Genomic DNA, 20,918 nt, shown 5'->3' with positions numbered 1-20,918 from the left:
AACAATGAATATCAGGGCTAATGATTCGCTTAAAAGAGATTGACTCCTAGTATAAAAAGTTTTCATGATAAATATGGTCTTGTAGTGTGTCTCATTAATAAAGAAACAATATCGATATCAATATAGGTGGATAAAAAAGTTTTGTTTGAAGTGGAGCATACTTAAATGAATTATGGGTGGCCACTTAAGCAAAAGATGTGTGCCAAGTGAATTAAAAGTTTTATGTTAGAGGAAAAAATAGATGTTGAGTAACATATAGGTGATACAACTCATATATTTAATATCTTAAGATATTTTATAAACATTTGATATTTCACTCACTAATGTAGTTACTCTTTATTAGTGACAAGTCTTTGTATTAGATAAAAATCAATTGTGTCATTTAAATTTGGCAATAGTGTTGTAACTAGCTTAGAAAATAGTTAGAAAAAAAAGACAAAACAGTTACTTTGATAAAACTTAGTTAGAGTTAAATAACTAATTTTTGCATTTGAGCTCAATATATAATAGCTAATTGTATATACTTGCAAGTAATGAATGAAAAAGGAAAATTTTTCACAATTCAATTTTTAGTAGGCATCACTCGCCTAGATTCATTCAATCACATTTCTGCTCACCTTAAGATTTATCACATTCATTAAAAGATATTTTCCCCAACTGTATCTAAGCTTTCTTCTTTAGTTCAACAAGCTTCAAAGAAGATTTTTTCTACAACTTTAACATTATGCAATCTTCATAGAAGAATATTAATGGTGGAAGGGTGATTTTAACTCACGAGCTTCACAAATCTATTGTGAATCCTCGAATTCTCTAATGTTCAAGAGAATAAGAAAGATCTTGTCACCAACATTAAATATGAGGATTGTCTGAGAAAATCTCATAGATTATATGTTCCATTGTCTAAGATTATGTATTTTAGCCCTTTTGAAGTAACCATTACTCGCTTGTGGAGTCCCTTCCCTAGTCCCTCTAGTATTGGATTTCATTATTACACAGCCTTTGTAAATGTTTTTAAAAAATATACATAGGTTTATTTTCTAATACAGAAATATGATGCCTTGTATTCTTTTAAACTATTTTAATCTTATGTGCATACTCAATTTAATGATATGATCAAATTTGTTCAAACTGATGTTGGGGGAGAAATCGGACCCTTTACCAAATATCTCAATGATATTGGTATTGTTCATTGATGGACTTATGTTAGTTTATGGATTCTAGACATAGATTTAGAGCTGACAATCACTTGTGTATCGAAGCTTAATACTTTCGTGTTTGAGTTGCGCGCGAGAAATCGTCGACGTGAAAATACAGATGTTCTCGCAACTTTGTGTTAGAGATAACCTTGGTTGTGACATGTCTCATAGGTGTTTCAGAAATGGAAACTGGTGTGAGAGATACGTGATGATAATGACGAGTATTGTAGGTTGAGTGCAACTGGTCGATAAGTTTAAGTTTATGACGAGTGAGTGTATATTCATGCCTGATAAGTTTTTCTCTCCGAAGAATGTATTTATTTTCCTGTTAATACCTTTAAGCTTTAAACCATTCAAACCAAGCTCAGAAACGCGGAAATTTTTTAACGACATTCTTTCCCTCGCATTGTTCCTGTGGATACCATAAAACCTAGATTACTTTCAATATTTTTCTTGTTGCTTTACTGCTTCCACACCAATATTGTTAATCCAACTAACATTGAACATACTCTTAGCATTGAATCTAGCTCACTAAGTACTAGACCCAATTCCTTAGCAGAAAAAAAGACAATACAATTGTCTACCATGTTCCCAACTCTATTGAAAATGAAACTTTATCCAATTAACCCAGGCCGCGTAGTAACCAATTACCCAATGAACATATGGTTAGATATCAATGAACCATAATTAAAAGTTTGTTTAGTCCTAAGTCTAGGTCTGCACTTAAGACCTCAATTCAATCACATTTCGAGGTTTACTCAGGAGTTTCTCGTAAAAGTATCTCATCATCTCTTTCTTTTACCGCATAAAATATGGAAAAGCTCCTTATATCCTTATTTTCATAGAAATCATCTCAAACACACATTGTTATTCAATGACCGTGACATGCTTACAAGAGAAAAAAATGGAAAATCTAAAGATAAAGTATTTATAGCTCATACATAACATATAACTACCAAGAAGCATTAGTTCAACCAAAATGGTTTGAAGCTATACAACAATAATATAATACCCTTATATCCAATAATGAATGGACTATTAAAACCCCTTCTTCACATAGAAAGTCTTTTAGTTGTATATGGGTATTTATAGTAAAAGGAATTGTGATGGCAACATCAACAAATGTGAAGCAAGACTTGTTGTAAAAGGATGTCATCAACAATACGGCTTTGATTTTAATGGAAATTTCGCCCCTATTGTAAAGCGTATAACAATTTGTGTCATATTAACTTTGGTATTAACTTATAAGTGGAAAGTTCAACTAGTCGACATCACCAATACATTTCTCATTGGAGCACTTCGAAAGGAAACGTATGTGAAACTTGTCTATACTAACACTCTTTGTTTATCTAAAATCGCCAAGATATTACAATTTATGTACTTGTCTATGTTGATGAAATATTGATAATAAGATCTTATACTCTTATTCATGATCAGATTTGCAAAATCATGACAAGTTTGCACTGAAGAAACTTGGACACCCATAATACTTTCTTGCCATTGAGGTTAAGTATCAAACAAATGGCTCTCTTATTCGGACTCAAACAAAACATATAATGGATCTCCTTTCAAATGTCAGCATGGTTGATGCAAATGGAATACACCCTCATATGTTCAATCATTGAAAACCTAGCAAGTTTGAGTCTGATGTTTTGAAAGGTCGCTTCTTCTACAAGTTTATGATTGAAGCTTTATACTATGTCACACAAACAAGAATTGATACTTCTTACCATGTTAACAAAGTGTGTTAATTTATGGTTAATACTCTAGATAGTCATTGGAGCTTGCTCAAAAGAAACTTGAGATATCTGAGTGGCACATCCACCCATGGTCTAATGATGTCTCTTGCAAATCCAGTTAAAAAACACTCCTTAAGGGCCTATAATGATTGAGGTTATGCAAATGATCCAAATAATAGAAGATCTACTTCTGAAACATGCATTTTTTTGTCCAAACTTGGTGTCTTGAAGCTCTAAAAAGCACTCACTAGTTTCACTTTTGATCCCTTGATAAAAGTAAATGCAGTCCTCTCATTTTCAAACAAATTTTTATCCTCTTTTAAGAAAATTTTGAATTTTTTTAGTCCCAATTTTTTCTTAAACAAAGGGGGCTAAAACTAGGAAAAAGGTAAATTAAATAGAGATTAATCCTGGGGTGGCAGTCCCCAAAAAATGAACCATAAAAAAAGAGCTAATGTGAGCAGAACATCACTTATAATGAGTCAAAATAGGATCATAAGCACATTTCATATTTGCAAGAGCATCCACACAAGCATTTGTTTCACGCTAAGAATGACAAAGTTTGATTTCCCACTCCATAGTCAAAAGTTGGCTGATCTGCTGGATTAGTATATTATTTGAAACATTACTCATACTTTATTTACTCAATGTAACAATGATAGTCTTTGAGTCCACATGAATCTTAACTTTTGAGAACCCAAGAGCTTGCGAAAGACGTAACTCTTCCAAGACACGCTAAAGTTCATCAACATAATCAATACATCTTCCAAGATTTTTGGAAAAGTTACATAACCATAGATAAAAAGTTCGTTGGATTTTCTAAATCTCACGAAGACTCGACTTGGGGATAATCAAAGTCATCATAGAAAAACTGGAAGTGCCTCAATGACATACTTTAACAAAGTAATTATTTTTGCAAAAGAAAATTACTTTGTTTTCTATGATGTCAACTTGGTCTTGGCTTGGTTAGTGAGATAGTTATAATCTGAACTATTAGAAGCCAATCCCAATAACGAAATATCAAGGTACTTTCCAAATGTGGTGGCCATTCCCGATAAAACATTATACATTTTTAACATGTCAATATATTAAAACATCTATAAAAATTAGATTTTTCCCAACTTAAAACCTTAAATGTACTGTTCCTATCTTTTTAGTCTCATTGTCGATCCCAACTTTGTATCTTGATCACCTTCCTAGAAAATTCTCCGCTCCTCGTCATTTTCATCCCAATTTTATGTTAATACGATCTTCATCTTGCGATATTCATTATGATATTCATCGTGTTATCGTCATGTCTCGACATTTAAAATCGAGCTCAACCATGTTATGTATGCGTCACATTATTAAAATTAGTTTTGGACTAAAAAATTCTTCTTAATTAATAGTATAACAACAACAACAACAACAATCAAGTTTGGTAAGTGAGGTCGGCTACATGGATTAATTTTTTTAGTAATGTTCTATCTAGGACTATCTTTCTATCCAAATCGTTAATCTTGAAATTTCCCTTAATAACTTCACTTTTAGTCTTTATATGTCTTCATCTTTCTCTAATTGTTTGACGAGGAATTCTTGCATGGACACAGACATAAAACCTTCTTCTTAGTCACAACCAATAAAAATAAGACAATTCATTATGAAGGAGAGAGAAAATTTAAAATTTACTTAAATTTTAATTTATTTTTTAACTAAATTCATGGGTGGTTGTGATTATGAAGGAGAGAGAAGATTAAATTTTTATTTTTTAATTAATTAAAATTTTATGATTGGTTATGTGTAAAACTATTTTTTTAGGGTTGTGTCCACCTAAGAATTTCTCTTGTTTGACTTCTCTCTATCTGATCTACTATCCTTACCACATAATCTATAGATCTTCTCTCTACCTAAGCATGTAGTAAAATTTGAGATATGGATCCTCTCCAGCTGTGCCTCTCATGCTCTCTATCCTGCCATAATATCCATCATTGATTTCCTTTTAAGACAATATTTTAATTTTAAATTTTTTCTTGTAAAATCTATTAGTCATTGAATTATGTGCAGAATAAATAGCAGGACTCATTTGGCAGGAGAACTCAACAATTAGAATTAAAAAGTGCAAATCTCTTCCACCAATCACCCACCACCGGCTGAGTTTTCTTTATAACAGTGAAGATTCTCTCACAAACTTGTTTGAAGTTTAGTACTAAAAGAACATTGAAAAATTCATGTTACATAATATAGAAACAAAAAGTAACGGAGCCTACAAATCATAACAAGAGATATGGCCAACTCCCTGGAGCTTGGACCAAGGGCCAGCTCATGTCTGCTATATCAACGTTGACCATTGTATTTTCTTGCTTCTCTTTATTGTGTTCCAACCTGTATTATTAAAAAAATGAATAAAGATAAACTCTGTGTTTTATTTTAAACATAAAGTAGAATTTTACCAAACAAAAAAAGAAAAACAGAATAAGAAAAATCTGAAAAGGCAAGTGCTTGTGGATGCTTGATGCTGATGGCATCTTTCGAAGAGAATTGGATCTCATTCTGTCGTTGTTTGATAATAATTGGTGATTAAATATTAAAGTAAGAAGATTTTATTTATTTCACACTTTTATCTAATCAAATAGTTCTTTGAGTTTCAACTTTAACTAAATTATTTAAAAAAATAACATGTTAATAATATATTCAAATTGTAAAAATTAACTGCATAAATGTAAATGTAGTTTATAGTAATGTTTAGGAGTGAGAATATATGAAATGTATATATGGTCTTGTTCACTCTATTTTTTTTATAAGCAAAATGGAATTAATAAGCACAAGGGGTGCTAACCCATGGTTACATAAAGAAAAAGAAAAACCCCCAACTAGGAAAGGAGAACTCCACCTACGGAAGCCCAATACACGTAGCCGGATTCGCATACAAATCCGACCAAACCATAGTATCTCCTACATTATAGCAAGAAAGAAGTCATTCCCAAGCAACATATTTAATCATCCCAATGGTATCAAAATTAAGAATATTACCCTCATTGAAGATAACCTCATTCCTACAACACCAACTACCCCAAAAAGCCAACCCAAATAACCAACTAGTATCTACCACAAATCTAAACTTACAAGCTAAATCCAAGGCTTTAAAGCGAAGAAAAAAATTACCCGGAAAAGAAGATGAATCAAGCCGAAGCCAAGCACAAAACTTACTCCACCAATCCGAAGTAACGGGACAAATAACAAAGAGATGATTCGTGTCTTCGTCCTCCACTCCACAAAAAGGACAAACCAAAAGATTCGGATCCGTCAAAATATGGCCTAAATTTTTCTTTAAAAATAAACTTATTTATTCAAATATTTTAAGTGAATGTATGGATTCTTTTATAAGTTTCAAAGTGAATCAAAGTGAGAGTGTTTGATCGTGGAAAGGAAAATATGAGAATGGAAAGTTGATTTCTATAGACGGTGTTATTGTTCAGTTATAGCACTAGAATTGATCGAAGAATAGAGGTTGCGAGACGCAACGATGGATTTTCACTTCTGATGCATTGAAGGAATGACTAAAGTTAACATTCCAACGTTCAAGTCACTATTTGAGTGGCATGATTAAATGAGAATTGTATTTAAAATTGTGTACCTAGAGAATGACGCAATTTCCATATATATATATGGGAGTGGTTATAGTCACCTGTTATTGTTCAGACGTGAATTACAGGGAGCCGTTGGATGTATCTTGCACCTGGATCTCCTACATTTTCCCCAAGGTAGTATCCCTATGTTGCAAGAGGTTGGGAGAATCGTTGCTTTCTCTGGCCCGAGCCTGCTTGCTCTTATGGCTGACCCTGAACAAAAATTGTTTCCACTATTTAAGAGGAAAAACAAGTCATTTTTTTATATTCGAATTCATTTTCATTCTCACAACACTTCACTTTCTCTCATTGACTTGGATGTTAGAGTTCTAACCTTGCAGGCTGGCCCCTCTTTTCATCGCATCGAAAGCTCGAGCCTACCGTAGCAAGCACTACTTCAATAATTCACCAAACAACTCTGGTTTCTCTACAAAATAGTGGCGCCATATGTGGAAATCAAAATATGATTTCCACAAATCTTCAATATGAAATTTTTGTTTCTCAATCTGATATCATCCCTTACAACTTCATATCTCCATTTCTCAATCTTCCTACTCGAATTTCAACCTTCTTCCAACAGATCTTCAGATCCATCTACAATGGTGGCATCTAAAGTTACTTGGTATGCCGTTAAACAACAAGTCATTGTTGCAGTTGTCGAAGCTACCTAAGATCTATTTCATCTCCCTCAAAATGAAGAGTATCCAGTCTTAGTAACACCTCCTACTGATCCCTCACCGTAATATCTTACTCCGTCGAAAGTCAACCAAGGAGTATTCTAGAATCTTCTATTTTTCTGAATCCTCACAATAGTTTCATAAATGCAAACCTTCTCATTGACTTCTGACGCTACCTATGATACATGGACAAGAAATTCTCCCCGACTTTCAATTGGTACAAGTCAACATTGATGTATATGGAGCAAATGATCTACTGGACAATTTTTAAAACATGGTGCACCAACATAATTCAAAGGCCCCGGAAGAAAGTCTATTCCAGATTGAAGAGACCTGCAACACATCACTCAGAAGAACAATATTGTGCAGAAGGCGACCTCTTGGAGAAACCAAGTCATTATTTCTGAACTAGTGCTTATCAAAACAACAACACACCGAGAAGAGATATCGAGGTAACTGGTGACACCTTAGACACAAGACCTCTTTCCCCGATCCCGAAGGGGAAGCATTAACCATATTCCTCTAGAAGTATTCCATCCCCGGAGGAGGTAAAGGTATGAAAAAGATATTCCACTCCTAAAGCGAAAAAGAAACAATGTGTCTGCTCGCATCCTTGATATCAAGATTCCAAAATCATTGGATAAACCGCCAAACCTTCATAACTATGATGGGGACAAGGATCCAGACAAACACATCGAGCACGTGGACGACCAATTGGGCTGCTACTATTCCCACAAGGTTGTAAAGTGTGAGCTTTTTGCACTAACTTTGATTGGATTGATAATGGTTTGGTTTAAATCCCTCATCAGTGGGAGCATACACTCATGGAAAGATCTATGCAAATCTTTCACCACCCATATCACCGTCCGAGAAAGGAAACCCGTAGTAACGGTTGTACTTAGTGGGATCAAGAAAGGAATTATCCAAGCAACATTCAAAAGACGTAATGTTTCTACGTTCCTTACCAAAGATAACCTTTTTATCCCCCTCGGTTCTAGCATCCACCAGCCAATGGATCTAAATGAAACTTTTCAATTGTTTCCTTGATGATGCGTCAGGTGGAATGATATTGATGACATAACCAAACTCCCTTTAAAAGGATACAAATCGCCTCTTCAAGTAAAACTCTTCATTTATTTGAAATACTTCACGTTATCAAAGTAGATATAAAAGAATTTGGATTTTTGCCTCAAAGAAATCATATCTAAATCGCACGCGTGGTTAGTCGTGTTGTTTCTTGAAGAGATGGAATAAAAACGTCACAGTTGGTTTACTCCCTTATACTCACACCAATGTTGAAAAACCTTAACAAACACCTAACTCACTGGATGCAATTGCGAAGGGGGTGATCATCAAATGGTTCATAACACCAATCTAAAGGTCATTAAATGGAAGATGTAAGCCTATGAGGGAGAATAAGAACTCATGGAATGGGATGGCAGACGCATCATACTAATTGCATATCCTCTTATCACCTTCTGGTGAAAACACTCTATAGTCGGACGGAGACCCTACTTCAGTCAAAGCACACTATAAACCACCCTCACGAACGAAAGCGAATACATTCTCTAATGTTCCCCATCCATCCAATTGATCGAGATATTTTTCTTTGCTTTCCTAGTCGTAATTGGTACGATCTCCATAATCTATGAAGACGAACCTGATGCTGACAAGATAATATAAGCAAACAAGTTGAAATATAGACACTCCTACGAGAAAGCGTCGACAATAGGAGAAATCTCTTGAAAAGAGAAATAAAAGTATCAAAAGCTCACTACCCAGAATTTCTAAAAAGGAGGAAAAAGCAAGAAGAAAATGTTGGCTTTATCTTAAGTAAAATGGATTGATCGATCATGCATGTCAAATGAGCGAAGTCTCCATATTCAAAAGATGGAGCAGAAAGCTCGCAAGAAAGAATGACAAGAAAATCAGAAAAAGTTCTTTTTCAAGTCGCTACTAGCAAAAAGAGAGGTGAAATGGCGCTTCAGGAACCTCTTATAGTAACCTCATGCATTAAAGATCGTATGATTCACTACTTACAATTAATGGTTGAAATTTCACCGAAAGTTGTTCAACGTACTCAATTACTTTAAAGAAGAGAAAACATCATCATCAACTAGCCTAGGGATATTATTTATGGGCCATGCTAACATGTGTCTTAAGGGCACATGTTAAGGATACTATTATTAAAAAAAATTAAATATAATTAAATATAATTAAATCACATTTAATGTTTCAACATAGTAAATGCGCGTTTTTTAAAAATTATTTTTATAAATAATTTATTAACTTGTGTCCCATGAGGCACATGTTAGCTTTTCTCATTATTTATTCCTAACGAAATGCTTCCTATTACGAGATGGGTATTAAATGTGGCTGTTCATTATGATAGTTATGTTCCATCAGTAACTTTCTTTTCCCTAGATCCAACGGTTGGATTAGAGCACATATGACAAACCCTCATCATACAGAGTCGAAATAAAGGCTCAGAGACCATTATTCTTAAAATGGTTTATATAAAGGAATAACTCTTAATTTAAAATATATATATATATATATAAAAGTTAAATCAAGCTTCAATTTTAATAATAATTATTTTTTTATAAAAATAATAATTATATTTAAAGATTTGATTAACATGTAAAAATTGTAATGCATGTTGGGAATTTTTTATTGTCTTACCACCTTTTTAGAACTTTATTCCCAATATACTATTTTTTTTAACAAAATTCTCAATATACCATAGTTTCAAACTTTTTGCGTTATTGGTATAGAACTTCCGTTCATCCAATTGGCGGAGGTGTACAAATTCTTTATCCTCCGCAAATCCAATGGGCGGCGCTGTGTAAATAATAAGAGGCTCCGCCAATTCAATGTGCGGAGCAGTGTAAAACGTGTTTTTTTTATTTTTTAAATGCATATTAATATATTGAAATCATATGTTAATATTTTTTTATGTTTTTGTTATGATAAATAATATATTAAATAATATTAATTATAATTAATTAAAATTATAATAATATGTTTTTGTATGTTAATATTTTTTTATGTTTTTTTTATGATAAATAATATATTAAATAATATTAATTATAATAAATTTAAATTATAATAATATGTTTCTGCCAATTGACAGACCTGTATTTACTAATAAATATATTATTATAAATATATATTTATTATTATATTATTTATTTTAATATTAATTATAGTATATATTTATCATTGAGAAAATGGGTGATGCACTCACAGTGTAAAATAGTTTTACATTGTCAACCAACTACAACCATGTCTTCAATTACAACACATTTTTATTTTAATTTTTTTTAATGCATGACAGATTTTTGGTTTTTTATTGGATGACAGTGTAAAACTATTTTACACTCTTCCTACATATCTATTAAACCCTTTTATCATTATAGTATTTATTTTAATATTTATTATATTATATATTTATATTAATATTAATTATAATATTTAATTTTAATATACCATTATTAATTAAAATTAATTTGAAAAAAAACGAATTGGCAACAGCTCCGCCAATCGGCGGATGCTCACAAATGTTTAGAGGCTCCGCCCATTCTAAGGGTGATGGTATCAATATGCCATTTTTTTTTAAATGATGGTATATTGGAAATAAGTTTGAAAACATATATTGGGATATTAGTTGCAAAACCATGGAATGTTTGTAAAAATTCTTCATGTTGGTTGAATTGGTAAATTTTCAACTTATATTTTAAAAATCCTTATGATTACAATGAGTGTTGCAATCTGATTCGCTTAAATTTTTTTATAATAATAATAAAAAAACATATAAAAATTGATTTATGTTCAAGAATTTAAAACCAGGTTCAAACTATTTTTTAAAATAAATTTGTTCAATTAAACTTTTTAAAATTTGTAATTCATTTTATAAATTATTCAATTAATTTGATTGATTTTTATGCATCGTGATCCAATTTTACTAAAGTGGTTCATTGAACCATATAAAAATGGCAAAGCCATAATTACAAATGATTTTTTTAAGCAAATAGTAACGCGTTAAACCTAATATAATTTTCAATTTGACCAAATAATTCCATTGCAGGCAAAATGCTAAATTTAAGAACCAAAAAAACATAAAAATTAGTCAATAATAAATGTTAATGTGATTTGGTAAATTTGATGGGCACACCGCAAAATAATCACAATTCCATCGTACTGTCATTAAATCAGCCTAATATACAGGTAGGCAGAAGTATATAGGAAGTAACGCCTTCCTCTGTTTTTACCCAAAAGAGGGAAAAATGAAAATACATATACTAAAAGTTAAATGTGTGCGTGTGTAATGTAGCGGTGAAACACTTGAGTTTTGATAGTGTGCTCTTCTCAAATATTATTTCATCAAAAAAAATTTTTTTCTTCAGATTTTAGGCAAGTAAGCAACATACCTTTATACCACCCCCTAAATTTATAAAATGAAATAAATAAATTAATGTCGTAAAGATTAGAAAAAAAAGTAGCAGTCACATCATGGGAAATGATAAAAATAATAAAAGAAATATAAGTAGTAGCATTAGTCGAAAACAAGTCATAACAGCGTAACTCAGCTCAAAACCCCTGAGTCGTGCGCAGCTCGTAAGTGACTGAAAAGCCAAAAACCGAATCACAGAAGAAACAATGTCGATCGCTTTTTCCTTCGTCCCTCCTTCCTCCCATTCTCTTTCTTCTCATTCTCCTTCCACTCCCAAATCCCTCCCTCCCATTTCCTTCTCCTCTTCTTCTCTCCATCTCCGTCTCACTCCCTCTCCCTCTCCTTCTCTCCGCCTCAACCGCCGCGCAGATCCTCTCTTCATTCTCCATTCCACCGACTCCGGCGGAGGTTTCGGCGGTCACGACGATGGCGGCTCGTTCGGCGGACACGGTGGCGGCGGTGACGGAGACGCCAATGACGACGGAGAACACAATGACGGACATGGTGGACTTAACGAGGCGCTGTTGTTGTTGGCGCAAGCTGGTAGGTCGTTGGAGAGTGTGCCGGCTGACCTAGCTTCCGCTATCAAGGCAGGGAAGATTCCTGCCTCCGTTGTTGCAAGGTTTCTGGAGCTTGAGAAGTCTCCGCTCATGCAATGGTTGCTTAAGTTTACCGGTTTCAGAGAGCGGCTTCTCGCTGATGATCTCTTCCTTGCGAAGCTCGGTATGGAGTGCGGCGTTGGCGTCATTGCAAAGGTTTCATTCATAATTTCATATACTCCACTCCATTATCTCGTTCAGTTATAGATATTACTTGTAATGATGATGTAATTAAAGCATGATATTAAACATCTTAAATTTGATTAGTTTTGGCATGAGATTAGTATTGAGTTGTATTGTAAATTGGAACGGTAAAATTGGTTAATTAAGACTTTGTTTTATTTTGATTCTGATTGATGTAATTGTGTATTTTGTGTGATTATTTGTTGATTAACAATCTGCTTTCATTTGTGTTTTTTGTCTTCTTAGACTGCTGCTGAGTATGATCGCAGGAGAGAGAACTTTTTCAATGAGCTTGAAATCGTGTTCGCCGATGTGGTATGAATATTCTCAATTTTGCAGAATTTTTTTCCTATGAAATTTGTTGCTTAGTATCAGTTACTACTGCAAATTGTTTTATGATGCCTTGCAATGGATATGAGCAGGGCCTATCTTGCTACTTTTTGGTGGTTATTTTCTTCTGTGTATGCTTGTTAGTCTTTTCATTTTTGCAACAGACTGATTTTGATATGTTTATGAGATGCATTGTGTTTCAATGTTTTTGATCGACTAGAATTTGAGATATGTGTTGAGAAAACAATTTTTATATTTCCTCTTGTTGTTTGTTGCAGTTTGTCACTTGTTTTGGTATGAAGATCATTATGAGACTGATTAAAATTTAAAATATATATAATGATATAGACTAATTGGAGAAATTAACAGTTTATTTGATTTATATAAAAACACAGTTTCTTTGGTTTTAGGACCAGATACTTTTGATGCTATAAATGCCAAATGAAAGATATACTATAGCTATTTTTAATGAAAAGAATGGCACCTTCATTTGTTTGGCTTAAAGAATATTTTTCTCTGCGGAAGAGTTTATGTACTAATATTTCAATTAAACCTTTATTTTTTTTACTCCTTAAGACAGTATGTTTGTTATCATGCTCTATTTGCATGCTATGATGGAGAGAAAATATTACTTTTTGTGAAGCATGTATGGTGCATTGTAGTCAATTCCCATAACATCCCTATTACATATATTGTTCGCAGGTCATGGCTATACTTGCAGATTTCATGTTAGTTTATCTTCCTGCGCCTACTGTTTCTCTTAGACCACCACTTGGAGTTAGTGCAGGGGCTATTTCTAAATTTTTCCACAACTGCCCAGATAATGCATTCCAGGTTTACATTACTTTCACATGATTTACATTACTAAAGAAAATTTCACCACTAAATGTTATCAATGTTTACTTACTACATTCTTAACTTCCTTCCACAGGTTGCTCTCTCTGGAACATCATATTCCTTGTTGCAGAGATTTGGTGCAATTGTGGTATGTACAATCAGGGAACTTATGTTTTATCCTTTCTTTTTAGGTTTTAGTTTCTTGTGGCTAATTGTTTTACAAAATGTGGTTACCTTGCACAGCGTAATGGGTCCAAGCTTTTTGCAGTTGGAACTGGCGCATCACTGGTTAGTTCTCATTATACTTGGTGTATTTCTTGTGCTCTGTGGTTTAATAGAAAATGACAAGTTTTGACATCATTTGACCTTCTCCTCACAACTTCTATGAGCACTTCTGTTCTGGATGTATATTATTGTTCACAGTAACAAAAGTAAAGCAGACTCATGAATTTGCAATGAGGTTGACTCGTTCAGTTTTCTCATTTACCTATAAATTGTGACTTCGGTTCTAGCCAGATTTCAAATGTTTAAATTCCAATAATGGGGTTTATTTTTCAACCCATGGGTTGTCAGGGTGAGCTGATTTGGTATAATAAACTCACTTGGTCATAAAAAATTAACTTGAAATCATTTATCTACTCTACTGGTTCTGAAGACTGAGGTAATGAAGGGATTAAAATGTTTGCAAGTATCTATGTCATATATTACATACAACCTTTTATTCCAATAAAAAGTCCTGCTGAGTGTTATTTGCATTCGTTCTTTTGAGTGCAACTGGAATCAACAACTAAGATCAAACATCGACACTTGCATTTTTGTATTTCCTTCAGGTTGGGACAGCTGTGACGAATGCCTTAATTAATGCAAAGAAGGCTGTTAACAAGTCTTCTGCAGAGGAAATTGAAAATGTTCCCATATTGTCTACCAGTGCTGCTTATGGTGTTTATATGGCAGTTTCAAGCAATCTCAGGTAATCAGGATTCAGGATAATATGTTAGTGATTACCATTAGTGATGGATATTTTTTTTAAGCTTATCTAAAATCTACTAATGCTTCAAGCAATTTGTGTTAGGATAATTTTATATTGTTTCTTGTATGACTATATTTTGAAACTATATTTTGCCACATCATTAGGTTACAATGATCACTGCCATCATATTAAAAATGTTTTCTGCTGTTCATACTCAAGTAACTGAATATATAGATTATTGTCTAAAGCTTATACAAAGAATCTTATTTGTCTGATAGGTACCAAGTTCTTGCGGGAGTTATTGAACAGAGGGTTCTAGAACCAATGTTGCACCAGCACAAACTTATACTTGGTGCTCTTTGTTTTGCTGTCCGAACCGGCAATACATATTTGGGTTCATTATTGTAAGAATCTTCACATCTTTTCTGATTACTTGAAAAAAGAACTTTTATTGTTGCCAGTAGCTCATGTTTTATAATTTTGCCTTTACAGATGGGTGGATTATGCTCGTTGGATAGGAGTTCAGTAGGCCCAAGACAAAGATAGTGACTTGGATCTTTCTTGATGGAGATCATTTATATCAAGAAGCTTGTTTTCTTTACTAGTTGACATCACAAAACAAATTAGCAGAGTAGCCCAATAGTTTTTTATTTCTCTATATTTGTTTTATATGCTCATTGCCGAGCACTCGAGTTATTTTTTGTTTTTTCTCATAAGTTCCCTCATTCAATTGATGTAACGAGGATGATAACAAATATATTTTTAATCTTTGGGAACAAGGATACAGTTTGAAACTAGATGAGAGATGGTTGTAGCAGGTTGAAAGATATTAAAGAAACAAGTATTTTCTTACTGGTAAAAGTAATCATCTGCTTTTGAATTGTGACCCCTCGCTCTAGCATGAGCTAAGAGTTGTGTTTTACTTCACAAATTTAACCTATGTTCAGAAATCCTTGCTTGATTAGGTAGAATTGTGATATCTTTTTATCAGAGCTTTATCTAGAGTTATGCCTGGTTGAGGTACATTCAGTCTGGATGCATCTCTTCTTCTCTTTATTGAGCAAATTTGTTCTTGATATATTGTGTTCAATTATTAATTTTACATTTGAATTTTTTCTTCATTATATAATATTGTCATGTTAGTGAATAGAATTTGAATGATCTATTACGAATTTTTCGAATAAGGATCAAACTTGACAATTTTGAAGAGGAAAAAATGTTTAGGACACTGATTTATTTCTTTTGGACTCTGGGAATCTTGGGATGAGGGAAAATGGAACGGATTAGGGGAAATGCAACTAACTCGATTGAGAACGCCGTGATCTCGTAAAATGTACTTGGACAAATTAGGATTGAACATATCTAATCAAGATAAAATCTAACTCGATCGAGCATTTGGTACCATACTGACCAAATATTGAAAATATAACTCATACTAGACGTACACCCGTGCGATGCACGGATAAATTTTATAAAATAATTATTTATAAATTATAATTTTATCTAATAATTTAAAATATATTTTTGTAATATTTGAGATTAAAATATTAATTGTGAATTTATAATATTAAAAAAATAAAATATGTAGAAAAAGAATTTGAAACCCTTCTAATAGGGTCCAATATGAAATATATAATTAAAATTTTTAATATTTTATATATTAGGTATGTATTATTTTTATATGTAATAACAAATATATATATGAAATTTGTAGAATTTATATAAGCTGCCATCATTTTGCATATAATTTTTTATTTATTTAAGAAATAGAAGAATTTAATAGATATTAAAAAATAATTAAAAAATTAAGAATAACAATAATCAGAATTTAACGAAAAATTTGTACCAAAAAAAGGAATTTAATTAAAAAAAACTAAAAATATATTTTAAATATAATCAAAAGATTTAATCGCGTAATAAACAATAATTAATATATTGATTTATATTTGAAAATTAATTTATCTTATATAAACATATATAAATTTCAAAATTAAAGATAAATAAGAATTAGACAAACCATGATAAACCAAAAAAATAGTAAATAATAGTAAACAAATGAAAAGAAAAATAAGTAAGAAATAAAAATAAAGAAGACATAAATGGAATGATATAATAAATTAAAATTAATAATTATCAATAAAATTAAACATAATTTATCAAGAATTTACAAACATCAATAAAATTATAATAAAAAATAAAAATAATACTCTAACAGTCATCTTCTAATTTTCAATTTTCCACAATCTAATTTCTTCAACCAAAATTTTATAAAATGTTATATTTCACAATAATTCAAAATTTGTACCTAAAAAAAAGATAATTAAGAATTAATAAACATCATTAATATTCATCCTGCACAATCCAAATTCTTCAACAAATTATTTATGAATACACATAATTAATAATGCTTCAAATTCGTACCTGCAAAAAATATTAAAAATTAACAAAGATTTATAAATTTAAAATAATTTTTAAATATAAAGAATTAATAAAGATTATTAAAATTTGAATAACTTAAAATGTATAAGTTGTTATATTTTAAAAGATAAATTAAGTATTTTATATTGAGTATATATTTTATAAAAAATATCATAAATGTAATAATTTGAATTAAATGAAAAAAATAAATATACATTTTGAAGATAATTAAAAAATGCAAAGTGTTTGTATCTATACGAAAATTCATATGATCATACATTTTTAGAAATCACCTTACTATCTTATGTAAATAATAAAATTCCAAATTAAACTATAATAATTACATAAACCATGATAAAAAGTAAAAAAGTATTAGTAAATCAATGGAAAGAAAGCATAAGTAAGAGATAGACATAAAAAAAAGATAAAAAATAATGATAATAATAAATTTAAATTAAAAGAATTTTAAAATCAATAACTACCAAGAGTTAATAAAGATGAATAAAATTATAACAACATAACATATTATAATATAATATCGACTAATAAAAAGAAATTAAAAAAATAATTTCCTAATATTTATCTTTTAATTCTCCATCTTACATAATCGAACTTATTTAAATAAATAAATTACAAATAAAAAATTCAAATAACATATTAATATTCTATAAAATAAAAATATTTTTTATTTTTAAAACAATACTTGATAACATGTAATTTACACTTCAAAATAATATAAATCTAAATTAGAATAAATAATTGTCATCAATATAAAATGGTGGACGATGGACAATTATATCTTGAACATAAATAAATTACAAAATCACCTTCGCCAATTTTATTATTCTTGAGAGACTATTGTTGTAGTAGAAGTTATCGTCACTTCAAATACATGAAAGATTAAACCATTTGCATGCCTTTTAAATATGTCTACAAAATAGAAATGAAAGAGATGAGAAAATTAAAATGAATTGTAAAATAGATAAAAATGCACATTCATGTATATGTAAAAAATGAAGATACAAATGAAACTACATTCATACGAATAGAGAGTGAGCTTCAACTACTTTCATACAAATATATAGTGTGAACAGTTAAAAGAGAAGAAAGAAACATGTTAAATCCCTAATACTAATTAATATAAATAGAGGGTTATACCGTTAATTGAAGTAGTGGAATGTGAGTTAGTGGGAAGTTTTGAGTAATAGAATTAATAGTTGTTATAGAAATAACATAAATGTGAATTAAAGTAGTGGAATGTGGGTTAGTGGGAAGTTTTGAGTAATAGAATTAATAGTTGTTATAGAAATGACAAAAACGTGAATAATGGGGTGAGTGAGTTTTCTTTGTCAAGGGTGAGTGAGGTTTATTTATGATTGGTTTTACATATAATAATCAATTAATTAATTATTGAATGAATTGATTTAGAATGAGTAGTAGGTATAAATTTTGAGCATTATAAAATATATTTTTGTATAAAATAAATTTTAATAATGTTTGTCTTAAATCGTGGAGTTAGTGGAGTTAGAAGTAGTTTACTTAATTATGAAGAATGTTAGTGAGTAATTGCAAATAAAATTATTTAAATAATAAAACAAAATAAATAATTAATAACTAAATGAATAAAAAGACAAAAGTAACCTTGAAGTTGGTTTTTTTAGGGTTTATTTTATTTAATATATTTAATAATCAATATCAATAATAATTAGTAATGCAACGTGGTTATTTTTTATAATTTATATTTGTAATAGTTAGTGAGTTTAATTGGTTTCAATGAACTAAAATATAGGAGATAGTGAAACTATATTTTTTTAGGGTTTATTTTATTTAATATATTTAATAAAGAATAATTAGTGGTGAGTGATTTATGTTTTATTTTTGTAATAATATATAATTTATTTTTTATTAAATTAATTGATTATTTATGATAGATTTTGGGAAAATTTTGGAGGGAAGAAGTTGTAGGATTATAATTTAGTATGATTATCGATGTTTTGTAGTAGCATGTTGGTGAACACAAAAAAAACGATTATCAAAATATGCATCAAACTGGGTCGCATGGGAACTACTGGCCCTCTCCGTCTGCAAGGCAACCTTGGCTTCCCTCAAAATCGCTCAAATAAATATATCAAAATCTGGATCCTTATATACAATCCAACAAGAGAGTATCACGGCGGTCATTTCTCTGATGTTGCATGCAAGGACTAAGCTACCTGCATTGCCATCCTCATATGTCTTCTAATAAATCTATTTTTTATCGTTCTTTACCATTTAATTATGTCACTAAATTAATTATTTCTACTTAAATCTATTAGTATTTTACTATCATTCCGTAGTTTTTGTTCAATTTCAAGAATACAGAGAAGAATGAAGATTAAAAGTTTATACTCAAATGGTTAAGGCTAAGCACAATGTTCATGAGAACCTGATGAAAAATGGAGGAAAAACATGCAAAGAGACCATGGGAATTATGATCGTAATGGCCCTGGACCCAGCCTCTGAAAAATCATGGTATTGGCTAAGACAAGCGAGATCAGGGTCTGCCTGTAATGGACATTTCGACCGTAGTGATCCTAGAGTTCCTGCTTTGGCAGGTTTTATTTGTTTTGCTTTCTCTTGTCTGTTACAAAACTATACATTTTATCCTGTATTATCATATATTAAACCCACTTATCTCTAGTATAACACAAATAAAAAACACACATAAATTTTCATTGCACGCTTATGCTTATGAACAAAACTGCTTCTTTGTAATTTCAGGATTTATTATTTTTACTATTCCTTTATCTCTGTATTATATGTTTATATATGATTTATGTTTTCTCTATGTCTAACTGTGAGTAGAATTTTATAGTCTAAGGATTATGAGTATTGTCTAAATGACAAACCTATTCTAATTCCTAGTTTTAATCTTTTGTCACGAGTAACTAAGCTATCACTCTTATCCTTTAAGCATTCTACGAAGGTTTATATGAAAATAGAGACGATATCAAATATCAATCGATGGAATGAAAGATGAAGGTTGATATTTGATTCATAAAGGTTAGATGGTTAAACCAACACATGAAAATAGTTTTGATTTAATTGAAAATGTTCTATTTTTACAAATATTTTTTTTTAATGAGTCTTATCATTGAATCAACTATGAAAAATAGGTGGTTCAGTAAATCTAAGATACAATTATATACTCTAAAATGATATATAATTTACATTTTTGTATTTAAACCTGTAGAAGTTTAAATTTTCGTGTCAGAGTACCAACCATGTTTAAGATGATCAGTCTTAGATAAGAATAATAATTCCAAGCTAATTTTTATTAAAATTCTAAATATTTGTAATAACTAAACCACAATAATTGATTTCTTTTTAGATAATCAAATAGAAAGAAAAGAATCAGTGGACAATCATTCTAGTACCTGTGGAATGATAATCTTATTACTGATGTAGACCACGCACTTGCAACGTCTCATATTCTTTGCCAGGCTTCCTCATCAATTGGTATAGTGGATGGCTTACTGCTATAAGAATCAATTAGTGATGTGATATCCTAGAATACAACTTCATGTATCTTTGTACAACTTTCTCACCATGGAGGATTTGGACGCCTCAGTCCCCAGGGGACAAAATATAGTTGAAGTGCTTGGTATACCTATGATTAATTTGGGATGAATTGATAATAGGTGGAAAGAGGCATCATGATGTCAAGAAATATTATACACGTATCCAAACTAGCTTATGGCTGTGTATGGTAAGACATATTTTTGAACTTATAGTTTATAGTTTATAATTTATAAGTTCATATGATAATTTAGACTTGTATGTTTATGGTCTTTTCATCACGAGTTTATAATTTATTTTACTAGCTAATAGCTTATTTTTCGTACGCTATTTTGAAAAGTATTTTAGCTTAT

At 30.8% G+C, this 20,918-nt stretch overlaps 1 protein-coding gene across 1 annotated transcript; it reads left to right on the top strand.

Annotated features, from left to right (window-relative positions):
- Window positions 1-11,792: 11,792 nt before the first annotated feature.
- LOC131607172 (protein RETICULATA-RELATED 4, chloroplastic-like) lies at window positions 11,793-15,469 on the top strand. The gene is made up of 8 exons (XM_058879195.1): window positions 11,793-12,425; window positions 12,699-12,767; window positions 13,485-13,616; window positions 13,714-13,767; window positions 13,863-13,907; window positions 14,450-14,589; window positions 14,868-14,993; window positions 15,082-15,469. The coding sequence occupies exons 1-8, from the start codon at window positions 11,877-11,879 to the stop codon at window positions 15,116-15,118; spliced, it is 1,152 nt and encodes a 383-aa protein (XP_058735178.1). The 5' UTR covers window positions 11,793-11,876; the 3' UTR covers window positions 15,119-15,469.
- The last annotated feature ends 5,449 nt before the right edge of the window (window positions 15,470-20,918 follow it).

Source organism: Vicia villosa, linkage group LG5 (assembly GCF_029867415.1).
Source record: "Vicia villosa cultivar HV-30 ecotype Madison, WI linkage group LG5, Vvil1.0, whole genome shotgun sequence".
NCBI classification, from domain to species: Eukaryota; Viridiplantae; Streptophyta; class Magnoliopsida; order Fabales; family Fabaceae; genus Vicia; species Vicia villosa.
This window is presented reverse-complemented; position numbering and strand designations above follow the sequence as displayed.